This window comes from Arachis hypogaea, chromosome 16 (genome assembly GCF_003086295.3).
Source record: "Arachis hypogaea cultivar Tifrunner chromosome 16, arahy.Tifrunner.gnm2.J5K5, whole genome shotgun sequence".
In the NCBI taxonomy this organism is placed as follows: domain Eukaryota; kingdom Viridiplantae; phylum Streptophyta; class Magnoliopsida; order Fabales; family Fabaceae; genus Arachis; species Arachis hypogaea.
This window is the reverse complement of record NC_092051.1, coordinates 144849658-144870089: the sequence shown is the minus strand read 5'-3', so window position 1 is coordinate 144870089 and position 20432 is coordinate 144849658. Positions and strand designations below refer to the sequence as shown.

Sequence of the window (20432 nt, the reverse complement as noted above, 5' to 3'; positions counted from 1 at the left end):
TGTTCACTGGTGGAGTTGTGTCTTCCAGTTATGCTGAGGAGGTTCTGTGGGAGACTGTGACTGGTGCTAGTGGAAGTGTTGTTCAAAGGTGTGTTGGGATTGTTGCAGACAAGTTCAAGGCCAAGGCTTTGAGGAACTTGGAGGCTCAGAACCATTGGATGGTAAATACTTCTTGTCAGCTTCAGGGGTTCATTAGTTTAATCAAGGATTTTAACAACGAGGGCTTTTGGAATGAGTTAGAAGCCATTTATTCCATTGTGAAGGTCATAAGAGGAATGATTCAGGACATTGAAGCTGAGCGACCACTGATTGGTAGATGCTTGCCTCTTTGGGAGGAGTTGAGAACCAAGGTGAAAGAATGGTGTTCCAAGTACAACATTGCGGAAGGTCCTGTAGAGAAACTAATGTGTCCAGGGACTAATGTGTCCAGGGCAGAACGACGTCGTTTTGTGTTAGAGGGACTAATGTGTCCCGTTTTCAAAACATCCATCCCACTTACTTGCCACGTGGGAATACCGATGAGCCAGGTCAGCATAGGGGGAGCCAGCTCAGCGTTTTCCGTCCGTTCTGAGGGTGGCTCATGGACGGAGGGACTGATCGGTCTTATTTTAAGGAACGTCAGGGATTTAAATGTATTTTCCAATGCTCAGGGACGAAAATGTCCTCAGGTTAAAAGGTCAGGGACTAAATTGTCCTTTTCTCAAATAAATAATCTTTTAGTGACGAATTTGACCATTTACTTTTGTATTTGTACTATACTCAACCCATATAATTCATATAATAATGTTTGGTGAGAGGAACATTTTATGTGTACTAGTTTTATTAATTTACATTGGTCAATACTTTTAATTAGTAGCTCACACATTTAGCTCAGCAGTTTAGAACCATATTTTAAATTAATATTTTTAAATATTATTGATTAACTACGGAATAAAAATAATAAATTGTATTAGTTTTTATAATATTATTCATATTATATTTCATATTGAATTTTTAAGATTGGGCTATCAAAAGTTGCCTCCAATTTTCATACACACACATAGTAGAGTAACAAAATCGGAACTTCATATTACTAAATAATTATAATAAAACAGAGAACAAATGGATACTAAAGATGTAAAGTGAAAATTATCTATGCCAAAGAAACTTTATTATTTTATTCTCTTCGTTAGAAACAAAAATTGCTCTCTGTATCCAATAAAAGATATCTCTATCCCTATATAAATTTTTCTAATAATACAATTATCCTCAATGAAAAACTCATAAACCAAACTAATCATCTTTGTTCCTTCATTCACGAATCACAAATATAATCCTCCTCTTGTTTCTCTTGTGAAATGAGTTTTTCAAATATTTGAGAATGAATCAACAAAAAGGATCATCAACCTTTCTATGATCTCTCCCCTGCATATGCTTTGTCCCACTAGAAATGTTCTAGAACCAGATTCTGTACATAGCTAATTTTCACATTGAAAAAAAATTCCTAGCTATATGATCTTAAAAAGCAAGAAATTTCTATTTACCCTTATTTATTCCTTGCTTCACCAATCAGCATTGCAACTCATCTTTGTTTTCTTATTTTATTGAAAAAATATAAACTTTTTTAAATTTATCTAATATGTAATTCGACATTTAAAAACAATTAAATACTACTTAAAAAAAAGTGATTACTCACATGAAATTATTTTTATGTAAAGACGATAAATAAAAACTATTAGATGATATAAAATATATTTTATCGTGTCATCTTGATCGACCTATTGCAATGTTGATTTAGTTATGAAACAACTCATGGATCCAATAAAAAGAAACAATTTTGTTGATGATGATCAAGAACCCAAAGAAAAAGGAGTGATCAAAAGATCATAAGGTGCCCAAAGAGCATCCAAAGGACAAGGTCTATTAGCATCAAGCCTCATCCATGGCTTCCCTTTCCCACTCCAATGCAACAAACTCACAGGTCCAGGATGAAGATCCCTACACAAACCTCTAAAGTTATCTCCACCAAGCCCATGCTGGTTCCACTGATGATCCACACTTCCGATCTTTCCCGCGAAAACCAGCAAAAATGGCGGCAGCGATCCAAGCTCATAGATCCTCATCCTCTTCTGAAGCTCCATCCATTCCTCTATCTTCCTTGTGTAATCTCCTTCCCTCCATTTCTCAAGATCAATCACCATCACCCCAGTGTTGAAGTAACAAGCATTTCGATTCACAAACGTTAGTGAAAGCGAAGGCTTGGACCAAAACGTGGGAGTGAAGTAAGCTGTGAAGTTTGCATTGCAGTATTCCGGTGCTGCAAGAACTTGATCCTTGTTTAATGGGGTGGAGGCTAGTTTCGTAATTTCATCGACTAGAACGAGGTCAGAGTCGAGGTAGATGATCTTTTTCACGCATGTTGGGAGAATGGTTGGGAGGTAGGATCTTGCGTAGTTTAGAGGGCAATCGAGGACGGAGCGAATTGATGTTGAAATCAGACCAGACACTAATTCGTCGCTGAAGTCATAGAGTTTGAATTTGAGGTATGGGGATGATTTTGAGAGTGTGGTGTGTAAGAGTGATGATGAGTTGGATTTTGTTGATGAAACAAAATGGAAGAAGATGTTTTGTGGACATGAAGAGTGTTGAAGGACACTTAGGATTACTGCCATGGAACCTCGTATGTATGTCTTGTCTAGTGTCATTGCAACATGAACTAGTTCATCAGAGCATATGTAATTATTGTCTTCAATGGAGGGGCAATTTGGGAAATTGTAGAATTGAGGTGCCTCTTTGAATTGGTGTTGGAAGAGTTAAACCCAAAATGACCTTAAAATTTGACCTCCGACTCAATTTAGCCTTTAAATTTTTAATTGACTCAAATTGTACTCTGAAATTTTGACTTATGCCTCAATTTGGTCCTTTCGACGTTTTTTGTCATCAGAAAACTGATTTGACAATTTTAAATGACATGTGGCACTGTAACGGTTAGATGACATGACCAAAATTTTCAAAGCATCAATTTAACCCCTAACAATTTGAACATAAAACCTAGCGCAGCCCCAATTCCCCCAAATCGTAGTAGTTAATGTGTGTACTAAGTACACATGATAAGTTTATTATTATTAAAATTTTTTAAATATTTTCATTTAATAAATATAAAATAAATACATTAAAAATTTAAAATTTTTCATATTTTTAATAAAAAATTTATTAATTTATAAACTTAACATGTCTCCATAAGACACAAAATAAATAAACTTTTATTTTTATTAGTGACAAATAATTTTTGTATTTAACATACTAGGAATTTTCTTAAATGGGTAAAATATATTTTGATTTTTGGTGGTCCAAATTTCTTTTTGAATCATAACCATTGAAAATTTGAACTAATGGTTAAGATTCAACCATTTTATTAATTATATAATAATTATATTTATATTTAAATATTTTAAATAATCATTTTATTTTAAAATTTCAATTTTATCTTTTTTTTTTCTTCTTTTTCTCTCTCTCCCGTTTCTATACATCAGTTCACCTGATTCAATTTCATTTGTTCCTTCCCTGACTCTTATTGCAAATAACATAATCTCATAGAATACACAACAAAAGGTTAAGAATGTTAGTTCTTATATTTTATTTTTCTATTACTGCTATTTTTTCTATTTTCTTTCTTTCATTTGACTCATTTTTTTTCACATATTTAACTTTTTAATCTCAAACCACCAAGTCTCTATTAACACCTATTAACACCTAGGATAATAAGTCTTGGGAGTCCTAATAAATATGGATGTAAAATTTTTGGTCGATGTCTATTTGACAAATTTAAAAATTAAAATCTCAAAAAAGAAAGACCCAAAATTTGCAATCTCAATTTACAATGCTTAGTTACATATATAGGTGATAAAGTGCCGTGAAGGAAGGGTTATATGGAGAACAATTCCCTGTCGAAAAGATTCATAGCGCCTCAACCTTCATGAATGTCAATGGCCACACTTAAAAAGGTTGGTGGAAGAACTCGAGGTTTTTTTTTTTTAAAAATGATAAAGAAAAAGGATATTAATGACATTTTACAAAATTATTTCATATTTTTTCTATAAAGACCATTAAGATCTAATAATCGGTTATAATATATTTTGGTGGTGCAGTGGTTAGTGTGATGATAACAATGGTGATTGTTGGAGGGTGGATGTTGGAAGAAGATGTAAAAAGAGGAAGAAGATGTGAGAGGAAGAAGATGAGGATATTTATGTAATTTATTATTTTATTTTATAATTTTTTTTATCAAACCATTAGGTTTATATTCAAATTGTGAGGGGTTAAATTAATGCTTTGAAAAATTTGGCCATGTCATCTAACTATTACAGTGTCACGTGTCATTTAAAATTGTCAAGTCAGTTTTCCGGTGACGAAAAACGTCTGAAGGGCCAAATTGAGGCACCTGTCAAAATTTCAGGGTACAATTTGAGTCAATTGAAAATTTAAGGTCTAAATTACGTCGAAAGTCAAATTTCAGGGTCATTTTGAGTATTAACTCGGTGTTAGAAATTGGTGTTTGTTGAGGATGCACATGGTAGCAATAATAAGAACAATTCAACTAGGTATTTTTTAGAAGTTGTACAATATTCAACTTTTTATTATAATAATTTAAAAAATAAGTAAAATAAACACATTTAAAAATTATAAATAGATTTAGTATCTTTTTAAAATTAAATACACATTTAAAATACAAACTAAATAAAATTAAAATTTAAAATTTTAATTTTAATTTTAAATTTCTGTTTTAAATTTAATATATTTAATTATTAATATATTACAATTTAAATATACATACAAAAATTAAATTAGTTAAAATTCAAAATTTATTTTCCTATGTCGTGAAATACCTATAAATTCGTGTTGGTACTGCTTGTCACGGTAAATTCTTAGAAGGTTATATTTAACAGTGTTTGTATAGTTTTCTGGAGTGTTTGAGAATACTCTAGATGGTTCCGGAACGTTCTAGAATGTCCTAGAAGGTTCCAAAATACTCTAGAAGGTTCTAGAATACTCTGGAAGGTCATAGAGTATTCTAGAAGAGTATAGATGTATATAGAAGTATAAAGAGTGGTATGGAATAATCTAGAAACATTTAGAGAGTTGTGGTAGGATAGATATTTGTAAAGAAGATTCTGGATGATTAATCTGGACCGTTGATTAGATTTAATCCTAACCATCCATTGAGGAGGTGGATGGCTATAAATAGGGGTGAGAGTTAGAGTTTGGTGTGTGAATCATTTGTAACCAACACTTGAGTAATAAAGTGTTCTTTCCACCAAAGCTTCCTTTCTCTTGTGTTCTTAGCTTTCTTGCTAAGTATTGAGGGTTAGGCTGACTTGGTCTTAACTCAAGAGGTTGAGTAAGTCCGAGTGCCGGCACGGTAGCGTTGGAGTGTGTCCAAGGCCGTGACAATTTTGGTATCCGAGCCAGGTTCGAGAGGGAGCACAAGTGGTTTGTGGGTATGGCTTCAAACATCACCATGGAGCATGTTGAGTCACAAAGGGGAAGGGATACTATTCCTTCTCAATGGGGAGGCAAGAAGGTACGTTCTTCAAGTGAGCCTAGAGGTAAGGACTCTAACTTCTTAGAAGAAAGAGTTTCTATGTTAGAAAATGTTCTATCCTCTATGGATGAGCGGTTCCAAAGGATAGAACATGACAAGGAGACCCTCGAGGCTCACGTGTTAGGAGAACTAGATGCTTTCAAAGAAAGCATGCTCCAAATCGAAGAGAAGCTTGAGAACTCCTTGAAGCTATTTGAGGAAGTTCAAGTTTGGTTCGAGGAGGCGAAATCTCGACCAACCATTATAAGGGAGACGACAAAGATTGATCTCCCTAAGCCAAAGGAGTTCAAGGGCGTAAGGGACGCTCGCGAGGTGGAGAACTTCCTATGGCAAATGGAGAGGTACTTCGAAGGCCAAGGGGTGGTCGAAGAAGCAATAAAGGTACGCACTGCAGCTCTCTACCTTTCTGATAATGCTACTTTGTGGTGGAGGAGAAAGTGCGTAGATATGGAGAAGGGTACTTGCAACATAACCACATGGGAAGATTTCAAAAGGGAGTTGAAAAGACAATTCTTCCCTGAAAATGTGGTTTATGAAGCAAGAAAGAAGTTGAGGGAGTTGAAGCACAAGAGTACAATTAGTGACTACGTAAAGGAGTTCACTACTCTCACACTTCAAATCCCCAACTTAGCATCAGAGGATGCATTGTTCTTCTTCATTGATGGACTCCAACCTTGGGCAAAGCAAGAACTACAAAGAAGGAATGTTAAGGATGTCGATGAGGCCATCGTGGTGGCCGAATCACTCACTGAGTATCATAGGGGAGACTCTAAACCCAAGTCCTCCTCCAAGCCTAGTTTTGCTAAAGGTGGGGGAGACAAGGGGAAGAGTTTCTCAACCAAGAAGGAAGGAAAATACTCTTCAAAGAAAGAGTACGAAGAAAAGAAGAAGGCTTTCGTGCCCAAAGGAGGATGCTTCGTGTGCAAGGGACCACACCAAATGAAGGATTGTCCCAAGCTAGGGACTTTGGCATCTATCGCTGAGGAACGAGAAGCTCAAACTCAAGTAACTGAGTGTGTTGGATCTATCCAACACATAAATGCTGTGAAGGCCAAAGAGGCAAGCACTGCAGAAAAGAAAGGCTTGATGTATGTCAAAGCCTTTATCAATGAAAAACCCGTCATGGCTATGATTGACACTGGTGCTACACACAACTTCATCACGCCTGATGAAGCAAAGAGACTTGGGTTGAAGATCACCGAAAAGAATGGCTGGTTCAAACCCGTGAACACCAAGGGTGAACCCCTTAAAGGAGTAGCAAAAGGGGTTGAGATGACTCTTGGTTCTTGGAAGGGCCTTGTGGATTTCTCAGTAGCACCCATGGACGATTTTAAAATAGTCATCGGACTCGATTTGCAAAGGAAAGCAAATATAATACCTATGCCATACTACGACGTAGTATGCGTCATGGAGAAAGGGTCTCAATGCATGGTCCCTACAGTCTCTAAAGTTGGCGGACCACCGATACTATCTGCCATGCAACTCAAGAAAGGGTTCAAGAAGGGAGAGACTACATATTTGGCTCTATTACAAGAGGAGTCAACATCCGAAAGAGAAGACGTTCCTCCCAAAATCAAGGAAGTCCTTGAAGAAAATAAGGATGTGATGCCTCCCGAGTTGCCAAAACAACTACCACCTAGGAGGAAGGTGGACCACAAGATTGAATTGGAGTCAGGAGCAAAGCCGCCCGCCTCAACACCTTATAGGATGGCACCGCCAGAACTTGAAGAGTTGAAGAAGCAACTCAAGGATTTGCTAGATGCTGGATTCATCCGTCCATCGAAGGCACCTTATGGCGCACCCGTTTTGTTCCAAAAGAAGCATGATGGTTCATTGAGACTATGCATCGACTATCGAGCACTGAACAAGGTAACCATCAAGAACAAATACCCCATTCCTTTGATAGCTGATTTGTTTGATCAACTTGGTAGAGCTAAGTGGTTCTCAAAGCTAGATTTGAGGTCAGGATATCACCAAGTGAGAATTGCCGATGGTGATGAACATAAGACCACGTGTGTCACGAGGTATGGATCGTATGAGTGGTTGGTGATGCCTTTTGGCTTAACCAATGCTCCTGCGACCTTTTGTACCTTGATGAACGAGATTTTTCGACCTTACCTTGATCGGTTTGTAGTGGTCTACTTGGATGACATTGTTGTCTATAGCAATACTTTGGAGGAACATGTAGAACACTTACGAACCGTGTTCAAGATCTTGCGAGAGAATAACCTATATGTGAAGAAGGAAAAGTGTTCCTTTGCAAGGGACGAAGTCCACTTCTTGGGACACATCATTAAAGATGGAACTCTCTGCATGGATCAAGGAAAAGTGAAGGCTATCAAAGAGTGGGAACCTCCAAACAAGGTATCTGAATTGAGGTCATTCCTTGGGTTGGCTAATTACTATCGGAGGTTTATCAAGGGATACTCCGCCAAGGCTGCACCATTAACTGATCTTCTCAAGAAGAACCACTCTTGGGAATGGTCAAAGGAGTGTCAAAAGGCTTTTGATGAGTTGAAGGCTGCTATCACAGAAGGACCAGTACTAGCACTACCCGACTACTCAAAGGTGTTTGAAGTACAGACTGATGCTTCTGACTACGCTATTGGAGGAGTTCTGATGCAAGAAGGACATCCTATTGCCTTTGAGAGTCGCAAGTTGAATGATACAGAGAGGCGATACACTGTCCAAGAGAAGGAGATGACCGCGGTGGTGCATTGTCTGAGAACTTGGCGTCACTATTTGCTTGGTTCACACTTCATCGTCAAGACAGACAATGTGGCTACAAGCTACTTCCAAACTCAAAAGAAGTTAAGCCCCAAACAAGCTAGGTGGCAAGACTTCTTGGCTGAGTTTGATTTCGAATTTGAATACAAGTCAGGTAAGACTAATGTGGTAGCTGATGCGCTGAGTTGCAAGGCTGAGTTGGCGGCCATTTCTATGGTTGAAGGAGATATTGTGCATACCATCAAGGAAGGGTTGCATCACGATCCATTAGCCAAGAAGTTGGTGGAGTTGGCTAGAGAAGGTAAAACCAAAAGATTTTGGTTAGAAAACGACCTTCTCTACACAAAAGGGAGAAGATTATACGTTCCTAAGTGGGAAAATCTGAGAAGGAAGTTGGTAAGAGAATGCCACGACACCAAGTGGGCTGGCCACCAAGGTCAGCGAAGGACCTTGGCACTCATTGAATCTTCTTATTATTGGCCTCAAATGAGAGATGAAGTAGAGAGCTATGTGAAGACTTGTCTTGTGTGCCAACAAGACAAGATTGAAAATAAGACACCAAGTGGGTTGTTGGAACCTCTACCTCCTTCAGAGCGACCGTGGGAAAGTGTCTCTCTAGATTTCATCTCTGCCTTACCGAAGTCCGAGGGGTTTGGATCTATTCTCGTGGTAGTGGATCGATTTTCGAAGTATGCTACCTTTATACCTGCCCCTACTGACTGCACTGCAGAGGAAGCAGCACGACTATTCTTCAAGAATGTGGTGAAGTACTGGGGATTGCCTAAGAGCATCATTAGTGATCGAGATCCACGCTTCACAGGACGACTATGGACAGAGCTGTTCAAACTCCTTGGGTCGGAGCTTCATTTCTCAACAAGCTTCCATCCTCAAACCGATGGGCAGACTGAGAGAGTGAATGCCTTACTTGAGTGTTACTTGAGGCATTTTGTAAGCGCTAATCAGAAGGATTGGACAAAACTCCTGGACATTGCTCAATTCTCATACAATCTGCAAAGGAGTGAGTCTACAGGGAAGAGCTCATTCGAAATTGTGACTGGACAACAGCCGCTTACACCTCATTCTCTTTCTTCCTCTTACTCAGGGAAGAGCCCTGGAGCTTATCATATGGTTAAGTCATGGGAAGAACAAGCAGATGTCACTCGTTCTTACCTCGACAAAGCTGCCAAGAGGATGAAGAAATGGGCAGATAAGAAGAGGAGGCATGCAAGCTATCAAGTGGGAGACAAGGTAATGATCAAACTTCTTCCACAACAATTCAAAGCCTTTCGCAAGGTTCATAAGGGATTAATCCGCAAATACGAAGGGCCATTTGAGATCATTGGACGTGTTGGGGAGGTTGCTTACAAAGTACAACTTCCTCCCTCTATGAAGATTCACCCGGTCTTCCATGTGAGTATGCTTAAACCATATCATGGAGACCAAGACGAACCGAGTAGAGGTAACTCGAGTCGTGCTCCGCCTGTGGTGATTAGATCCTTCGATAAAGAAATCGAAGAGATCTTAGCTAATCGCGTTGTGAGACGAAGAGGGGTACCACCAAGTATTCAATATTTGATCAAGTGGAAAGGGCTCCCAATAACTGAAGCTAGTTGGGAAGCTCGTGAAGATCTGTGGCAATTCCAAGAACACCTAGAGCGCTATCATGAACAGAACGCGACGAGGACGTCTGCGCATTAGGTGGGGGAGAATGTCACGGTAAATTCTTAGAAGGTTATATTTAACAGTGTTTGTATAGTTTTCTGGAGTGTTTGAGAATACTCTAGATGGTTCCGGAACGTTCTAGAATGTCCTAGAAGGTTCCAAAATACTCTAGAAGGTTCTAGAATACTCTGGAAGGTCATAGAGTATTCTAGAAGAGTATAGATGTATATAGAAGTATAAAGAGTGGTATGGAATAATCTAGAAACATTTAGAGAGTTGTGGTAGGATAGATATTTGTAAAGAAGGTTCTGGATGATTAATCTGGACCGTTGATTAGATTTAATCCTAACCATCCATTGAGGAGGTGGATGGCTATAAATAGGGGTGAGAGTTAGAGTTTGGTGTGTGAATCATTTGTAACCAACAATTGAGTAATAAAGTGTTCTTTCCACCAAAGCTTCCTTTCTCTTGTGTTCTTAGCTTTCTTGCTAAGTATTGAGGGTTAGGCTGACTTGGTCTTAACTCAAGAGGTTGAGTAAGTCCGAGTGCCGGCACGGTAGCGTTGGAGTGTGTCCAAGGCCGTGACATGCTGCTGCTTGGTCTATAAATGGAAGCAGGCTTTCAATTCATTCATTCCTCTTCTCATTAACCCCTTATCTTTTTTGCGTTTACTATGTTTTTTACTTTTCTTTCTCTCATAGGTATTCTATTTTATTTTTCTTTCTTCATTTTCTTTTTTTGTCATTTTAAGCTTTATTATGTTGTTGTTCTGTTTTTTCCTCGTCACTTTTAAAATGCATTTTTATAATTTTAAATGTGTTTATGTTGTTTATTATATTCTTATATACATATATAAGTTTATACTTAATTTTAGATGTGTTTACATTGTTCATTATGTTCTTATGTATATATATAAGTTTTTTTACATGAATTTTGAATGTATTGATAAAATATTTAGAGTGCATTCTTATAATTTTGGATGTGTATTTGAGTTTATTTTTTTTGTGTTCAATATATAACTTAAAACTACAATAACAATAATTTAAATGTGTTAATACATAATTTTAAATGTATTTATGTTGTTTATTTAATTTTAGATGTATTTTTGATATAAATTTTAAATATTTTGAATAAAAAAATAATTAAAATGAGTTTAATTAATTTTGAAAATTCACTAAATTTAAAAACTTCATTGATTTAATAATAATAATAATAATAATAATAATAATAATAATAATAATAATTAAAAAAAAAGAAAGAAGAAGAGGGTGTTACTTGACTTCACCGTTCTGGTTCAGCTCAAAGATGAGAGGTGCTTCTCATTGTTAAGACTTAAGAATGTAACATTAAAGAAAAAAGGAAGAAACAGTGTCTCTTATAATGAAGTAACGTAAAAGAAAGAAAGAAATAATAACTATGAAGTGATGAAGTGAATAGGAAGTTAGAGAAATTTAAGTTTTTAAAATTTAAATTAAATTTAATTATAAATATGTATCTAAAAAATAGGATATGTCTTTAATAAAAAATAAGTAAATAATATTAAAGTTTGACTAAAGGCTGAATTTTATTGTATAAGTAGTATTTTTTAAAAGGCAAACTCTTCCATTGACCGGTTAAAACTGAAGGACTAGGTGTGTGTTTAGATTTCAGTTTGTAAACGTGTGAGGTTGCATAAAATTGATTTTACAAAATTGATTTTAATGAAAAGTAAGTTTGGGTGTTTGACAATATTTGTATGAAAATTGATTATAGCAAAATAATTGTTGTTTGGATTATACTACTCAAAATCATTTTTTAATGAAAAATTACTAAAAGAGACATCAATTTAAATTATTTTTTTATATACATACAAAAATAGAACCTAACAAAAATAATATAAAAAATATTTATTATATAAATAAATAAATACAATAAAAAAATGAAAGAGAGTACTATAAATTTTATAATGTTAAACAAAAAAATATTTTATAATTTTTCTAATATTACTCGTAATCTTTAATTCGGTATTATTTTGGACTATAAATTTTCATTATTTATGGCTCTATTGTTACTTATAATTAATTTTTATTTATTTTGTCCTTTTTTTTAGGATCATAGTTTATATTATACAAAATTTTGATAATAAATTTAGTATATAATAATTACAATTACAAATTTTATAAAGTCAAAATAAAAAATAAAAAAAATTAATATAAAACAAAGATAAAGTACATTAAAAAATAAAAAAAAATCATATAGATAAAAAATAATAAAAATTTCATAAAACCAACAACATATATCATATGAAAAAAAATACAATAAAAACTAAATAAATTCATATGAATAAAATAAATAAAAAAATTTCATACACAACATAAATACAATGTAGTAAATAGGGGTGGCAATGAGTAGGGTAGGGTTTGGAGCCAACCCTAACCCTACCTGCGGGTTGAGAATATCTCAACCCTAATCCTACCCGTTCTTAACCCGCAGGTACCCGACCCTACCCGCGGGTTACTAAAAAATGTAACGTTATTATATAACTTGATAATAATTTAAAATAGAACTGACTTTTATGTAAAAAAAAAATATTAAATTATCAATTAATAATCTTCTTTTAGTGGCTAAAGATTTTTTGCATTTAGTGAAAGATCTTTAGTTTAACATCCACTTGAAACATATTTTTATATAAATATATAGCATATATATATAGGGTGCGGGTTGGTCGGGTAGGGTTAAAGCTCAACCCATACACTACCCGACTCGCACGAAAACCCTACCCGCCGTTGACAATCCTACCCGATCGGGTGGAGTTGGATTGGGTATCCGCGAGTAAGGTACGTATTGCCACCCCTAGTAGTAAAAGATAAAAGAAAAAAAAATTATATGAACAAAAAATAATAAAAAAATCATAAAAATTAATAAAAATACCTAAAAAATTATAGCACTACAAGAAATAAAAAAATCAATAATATTCATCATATGAATAAAAGAAATACAATAAAATAAATAAAAAATTATATAAACAAAGTCAAACAAAAATAAAAAAATTCATAAAAAATATACATATAAAAAATAATATAAAAAATGACAAAAAAAACTCATATAAAATATAACATCAAAAATCATAACACTAAAAATTAAAATATGAAAATAAGTACTAAAAATAATAAAAAATTAAAACATTGAATTTACTAGTGATTGAAACAAATCTGAACGATTTTGATGGAAAAAAAATGGAAGGAAGAACTATAAAAAAGTAGAAAGAACTACAGAAAACTAATGTAAAACTTATAATTATTGGTATCCTTTTTATAGAAGAAAATGAAGGGTAAAGTTGGTAAAAAAAAATTTTTTTCACCTAATTTTCTAAAGGTAATCAACAACCATGAATGTGAAACGCAGAAGTTACAAATTTTAGCTTCTTCTCAACGTGAATTCAGAGGCAGAATCGTTTCTACGTTTATAAAAAAAATGACAAACATAAAAGTGAAATTTTTAAGAAGGTCAAACGACTTCTTTCTTCACCAATACTTTTACCAAACACATCCTAAGTTGATACCCAAATTTAAAAATTAAAAAAATAATTTTATTACAAATTTGATTATAGCGCAAAACCAAAAGAACAATTTGATTGGTATCTCACGATGAGCACTAGAATCATTGGAATTGAATTTGGAAATTGGAATGGATGTAATATGTTGACATGCAAAACACCGGGGTCAATGCAAAAGGTTGACATTTTGACTTTTTAGTGTTAACTGTTAAGTATATCGGCATTTATGATGCATTTGCTTTGTATTCTCTTTTTTTTTTTATGTTTTTTTATGGTGCATTTGCTTTGTATATCCACCTAAGTAAATTAGTCCCTGAATTTGCTATTTTTCAGTTTTTAAATTGATCAATTAATCCTTCAGATTTAATTAATCTAGTTGACCGGTCAATGACTTCAACGGAAAATTAAAATGAAACATTAACCGTCACTTAGTATGACATTAGACAAGCTATCATAGTTAAAAAAAGTGTTTAAATAGTTTGGTTCTCCAAATTTGATCAAGGTTTTATTGTCTTGGTAAGATTGGATTAGTTTTAAAAAAATATTTATTTTGTTATTTTTCTACTAGTAAAAAATAATAAAATAATTGTGAATTTACTTGTAAACTTTTTTTTTCAAAAAATTATCATAAATTTTATTGCAAATTTATCACTCATGAACAATATGTAAAATTTTTGTTGCAAATTGCAAGATTTATAGCAAATACGGTAGCTATTTCTTGCATCAAAAAGAGAAAAATATTACTTGCGAATTATTGTTACAGATCTTATTTCTTGTGCAATTGGCTGTATCAATTACTTACGGATTTTATTATAAATTAATTGTCTACGAAATTTATTGCAAAAAAATTAGCTACTATCTTTTTTGCAAATTTTGTTAGTTGTGAAGTTTACTGTAATAATTACTTGTGAATTTTGCTACAAATTTCATACATGCCAAAAATTTGCAGCTGAAATTGCATCAAAATTAGACAAAAGTGTTTGATTTTTTCACCAAATTTCCTGCAAATTTTACAAGTTTTTCGTAGTAAAAGTCACTAGTAAATTAGCTGCAAATTCAAAAACCCAGAGCATGCAATAGTTATCCATGAGGTCATATGCTGCAGATTTAAATTAGGAGCAAAAGTTGCAGGAAACAAAATTACTTGCGAATTTAAGTCAAAATTCGAAAAAAAAAATCGCAGCTAATATGTTGTTTTTAGTAGTATCTAAAAAAAATTTAATAGACAAAAATGATTTTTTACGTTTGGATATATTTTTTAAAAAAAATTAAAATATTAAAAATGTCTTTTGTTTTTTAGTAAGGTTTTGTTAGTTTTTAGAAGAAGTAAATAAGTTTAAAATTAAATAAAAATATTTTATTTAAAAAAATACTTTTTCATTCAAAAAAATTAATCCAAACCAACACTGTCTCTCTAGAAATTAGTTTTAAAAATGTTTTCTCCTATCAAATTTTAATGTTAGAGTATAATTAGGATAAATTAAGATTAGTTAGCATCAATTATATTTATTTAGTATATCTGTATATTATAGGATATTATGTTTTTATTATTTTTATTGTTCTAACACATATATACAGATATGCTAAATAAATATAATTGATGCTTATTGATCTTGATTCATCCTAATTACATTCTAACTCTATGTTAAAAAGATAAGAGAGAGTAGTAAAAAAAAAGTTTGTGTGTATTCAAGTTGTATAGAATGATGCAATATAAAAAGATATTTATAAATGATAAGAGAGAATCGAAATAATAAAAATGTAATAGCCTATAAGTCGCTATATATAATAAATATTCAGATATATTAAATAATTCTAATGAAAGTTAATTGATCATAATATATTCTAACATTCCCCTCAAACTCAAGTGATAACTTAAGTTTAAAATTTATTTAAAATAATAAAATAAAGAAAAAAATTGTATCAACTGATAGAACGGGGTGGAGACTGAATTGCCGGAAAGAAAACTGCCGCAAGAAAGTGCACACAGAACTACTACAAGGGAAGTGCAGATGAAATTGTCACAAGTGAAACACAGACCAAAATTGCTACAGAAAAGAGCAGACAAAATTGGCACAAGAAAAGTGCAGACAAAACTGTAAAAAAGATTATGAATTGTCCGAAGATGATGAAAAAATATGATTTTTCCATAAGAATAGGTATGTAGCGAATGATAATGGTGTTTAATTCATTAAACTTAGAAAGATACGAACAAAAATGATAGACTAATCAGTAGGATGAAAAAAAAAACATAACAAAAAATTAGAAAAAAATGACATAAAGAAAAAATGTGAAAAATACGATGATTTTACTAAAAGAAAAATAACATATCCTTTTCAAGGAAGCCGAATACTATGACTCGAATACCATGTTAAAAAGGTAAGAGAGAATAATAAAAAAAAAGTGTATCAATGTGTATTCAAATAAAGTAGAATGATATACACAATATAAAAGGGTATTTATTATAGGTGCTAAGAGACTCAAAATAATAAAGCTAAAAAATTTTATAATAAATATTCAAATATACTAAATAGTTTTAATTAAAAATTAATTGATCCTAATAAATTCTAATATTTAATATTATGTAAAAATAACTTGCCATTAGAAAAACCAAATTTTAATACATTTTGTTAGAATATAAATGATTATTGCACGTTAATTAATAATTTGGGTAATAATATTGTCACTTAGCTTTTATAATATTTCTCTATATATAATTTTTTAAATTATATTTTTGTATAAATTTATAAAAAAAATGATATTATCAAAATAAAAGTGTCAAATATACATTTCCTGTAATTTTGTTAATTATTCTCTTTTTAGAATTACAAATTTCACATCTTTATTTGTATTTTTATTTTAGTACGTCACAAACTTATAACAAACATCTCACAAAAAATGGTTATTTTTCTCACGTACAGAAACTTCTTGATCTTTTAGAATTTACAGTTTACAAATAAATATTTGTCCTAAACTCACGTGATATCTCTCTAACCTAAATATTAATATGCAAAATATGAATTAAGAGATTATATTATATGATACATTTGTTGGGAATAAAGAGTATGACTGTCATCTTTGCTTGAGTATTCATTGTATACAGTCCTCGCTTTTGATCAGTAATTCCAATCATCTTTAAGGTAGGCCGCTCCTGAATTTCACAATTATGAGCATTGAACATAAAACAACAAGATAAGACATTAATAACTTTTGAAATAGAAATGAGATTACATTTAAAACTTGGTACATATAAAACCTCAGTCAAATAAAAATCAGCTGAGAAGAAAACTGTTCCACATAAGGTTGTAACAGTTTGTGAACCATTTGGCATGATAATTTTAACTGGATTAATATGTTTAATAGAATAAAAATGTTTAAGACTAAAACAAATGTGAGCAGTTGCTCCCGTATCTAAAATCTAATCTTGAGAATTCAATTCAAAACCGGAAAGAGAAATGAGATGAAATATACCGGCTGAAGGAGTATGAATGGTTGCCAAATTTTCATCATGAAGAGGTTCTTTATGTTGCTGGAATAGTGCAATAAGTGCTTCTTTCTGTCTATCCAAGAATATCCCATCCAAACTGATCTTGCCTTCATTTTGGATAACTGTGGGGTTGCATTCTGCATTACTCGCAACTACCACTGAGTTCACTGAATTAGCTGAAAGAGGTACTCCATTAGAGTGATTTGGTTGCATATGTGGTGGAAAGCCATGCTTCTGGTAACATGTATCCACCAAGTGACCTTGTTTTTCACAATAAGAGCAAAGTTTGGGAGCTCCTCTAGTAGTACCTTTGCCATCTTTACCACGCCCTCTTCCTCTTCTTCTGACATTATTGGCCCTTTTCACCTCTAGTATTAACAAATTTGACATTGCCTGAGCTAATCTGGTATGACTCTCTTTCACCTATAGATTTAGTGTGAACAACATTCACTAACATTCTAGAATCTAGTTCAATGAGATGCATCATTTGTCTTTCTTGTTGAAGAAGTAGAGAAAATACAGTATTCACATCTGGAAGGGGCTTAAACAACATAATATGGGAGCGCACACTTGCATATTGGTCATTTAAACCTCTAAGAAAACGAATCATATAAGACTGCAACCTATATTGCCTCATTATGTCTAACCCACAGCTACAATTAATCAAGCAAGCACAAGTTGGTATGGGTCTGAATTCGTCAATTTCCTCCCAGATCCCTTTCAGTTTTGTATAGTAAGAGGTGATAGATAACTCACCTTGCTTTGTGCTGAACAGATCTTCCTCAAGCTCAGCAATCCGAAATAGATCACCCTCATAAAATCGGTGTTTGAGGTCCTTCCACAGTTCGTGTGCATTGTCGCACCACAGTACACTCTGCAAAATTTCTGGACTCAATTATCCATGTAGCCACGATAGCACAAATGTGTTGCAACAGTCCCAAGCATCATACGAATCATCCGTTGGAGCTGGTTTGAGTCACGTGCCATCAATGAATCTAATTTTATTCTTCGATTTTAAACAGATCCACACAGATCTGGACCAAGTGTGGTAATTCAATGTGGTAAGTGGAGTGGTTGTGAAAGCGATTCCAGGTGTCTCACTTGGGTGAAGGTAGTAACAACTTGAAGGATCTTGAAAAAGGTTGGTGTTAGATCTAGAAGTGGCTTGGAAAGCTTGAAACTGAGCCATCATCTTTGCAAAGTTCTGAAAATTTGCTGCAGTGAAACTTTGCGTATCTGGATTCATCACCTCTGCCTCATTTGTTGCCATTGATGAATAAATCGGACAGATCTACTTTTACGAGCTACTCTCACTACAAGTTCTCATATGTGGTGAAAGATTCACACTTTGTTGCAGGCTCCACGCTCACCGCACCAACAAAACTCTATTCAAACCTGCAGAGTTGAATGGTAAAATAGTGGAGTAAGCACCGTATGAAAGGAGGCTCTGAAAAGAAAGAAATAGGCAGCTGAGGAGCGAAGAGCTTTCTTACATTTTTCATTACTATTATCCATATATATACAAGGATATTAGACATCCTAACCCTAATAGATACACTCTATCTAACCATCCATGTACACCAGAGTACTTCAAGAGTACCTAAGAAGTACCTAATTAATAAGATAAAATACTATTTAATATATAATCTTAATTATACGCATCATTACCTCTCCCTTCCTCCTAAAGTCCTAATTTCTATTTTTCCGCGCAGATGTTCCATCCAATGTCACCGCTCTTCCTCTTTCAAACCATCGCACCAAAGCCTCAATTCTCTGTTTGCAAGAAAATCAAAGAAACAGTGAAAACAAGTCTTCAAATTTCCAATTTCTTTCTCAATCCATAAACTCAGTAACCATCTTAAAAGTCGTAGACATAAAAGAGAAACAACTTTCCACCACACGCATTATCCCTCCTTGGACCCTTTCGCATTAGCCCCCGATCCGTTTGCCGACGCCGCTCACGTCTTGAAATATTATTGCTGCTCTTTTATGGCCAAGTTTCTTGAAATATTTTGGAGAACGGAAAGAAACAAGCATTGGATCAAGAACTTAGTTCAAGAAAGCAAAGGAAATTAGTCGTCTGGTATCTTTTCAAATTCTAATCAAAATAATAATAAAAAAAAAATCTTGGTATCTTTTCAAATTCTAAATATTTTTCTAAGAAAAAATGGTTTTCAATTTTTTTTTTAAATAAATGTTAAAAAACTTCCCATCAATATGTGCAAAAATATGATACTAATTATACTCCACATTAACCCTTTTCGCATTCATATTTTATGAAGTTTTTTTACTAATAATCGATACACCTCTAACAAAATATTTTTTAAATACTAACACCAACATACCCTATTCATTACATTTTTTCTTTGGAAGAGAAGAAGTGATATGATACTAATGCAACAATGTTGGATGTATTGTAAGTATAAACTCTACAATTGATTGGTTTCAGGATCACTCATTTACATAAATGACACTTATATTTTCAATCTTCTAAACTCATCAACTCTCAATAAAATAAAAGAACAGATAAAGATTTTTAATTTTGAGAAACTATACTCATTTTTTTTATGAAACACACATATAATCATATGTACATATGGCTTTTATATAAGCAAAGGGTGATGCTAATAATTCGAGACTTTTCAGTTTTTTAATTGGTGATGAATACACATATTTGACCAACTTTACTTTGACTATTTAAATAAGTAACTTGAACATCTTATATTTTTTTTAACTTTAAGTTGGCATTCTTTGATTTCTAATACTACTATAAACAACTTGAAAATTCTTTAAATTTTTAACAAATCTAGCGAATTGATGATAATTGTATTCAACTAAAATTTTACTTCATCAATTCTTTAACTATTTTTCATAAAAATTTTAGTCTATTTAAGGTGATGCAAGTCGACTTACTTTTTTTTTTTTTAATTAACATGTGTGCTCCTTTCCAAGGTTCATCCATTCCGTGGATGCAAGTTTTGAAACGGATAAAGTCCATTTCGTGTGTGTGGTGGTTGAGATGGGACTGTAGGAAAATAAATGTCTAAAATAATATTTTAATTATTTTAGATACAAATAAAATTTATAGATAAATAAATTAAAAAATATTAAAATAAATTTATCACGAATGATACTAAACATAAATAGAAAAAAATACGAAAGATAGATATTGAAAATAAGAAAGAATAATGTTGAATATATATATATATATATATATATATATATATATATGTATGTGTGTGTGTGTTTTATATATAAGAAGCATGATAATTTGGTGGCTGTCAATGGTGCCTCTTTTTTTGAGAAAAGGAGTTCAAATCCCACCTCAAGTATTTAAAATAAAAAGTAAAAAAAATTAACGTGTGCTCTTAGCTAGAATTTTTTTAAAAGGTGTTCTACTAGGATCTTGAGGTTAATCCTTATTAAAATTTTTGTGAATA

The 20432-nt window shown here is 33.0% G+C and overlaps 2 protein-coding genes across 2 annotated transcripts; both read right to left on the bottom strand.

The window, feature by feature from the left end:
* Positions 1 to 1772: 1772 nt before the first annotated feature.
* LOC112697514 (probable galacturonosyltransferase-like 1) lies at positions 1773 to 2783 on the bottom strand. The gene has a single exon (XM_025750725.3). The coding sequence runs from the start codon at positions 2682 to 2684 to the stop codon at positions 1830 to 1832; it is 855 nt and encodes a 284-aa protein (XP_025606510.1). The 5' UTR covers positions 2685 to 2783; the 3' UTR covers positions 1773 to 1829.
* A 13611-nt stretch (positions 2784 to 16394) lies between these two features.
* On the bottom strand, positions 16395 to 18483 carry LOC112697513 (uncharacterized). Its single transcript, XM_072221446.1, has 3 exons — positions 17749 to 18483; positions 16977 to 17415; positions 16395 to 16656 (listed from the first exon to the last, which is right to left on the bottom strand). The coding sequence occupies exons 1-3, from the start codon at positions 17845 to 17847 to the stop codon at positions 16622 to 16624; spliced, it is 573 nt and encodes a 190-aa protein (XP_072077547.1). The 5' UTR covers positions 17848 to 18483; the 3' UTR covers positions 16395 to 16621.
* Between the last annotated feature and the right edge of the window lie 1949 nt (positions 18484 to 20432).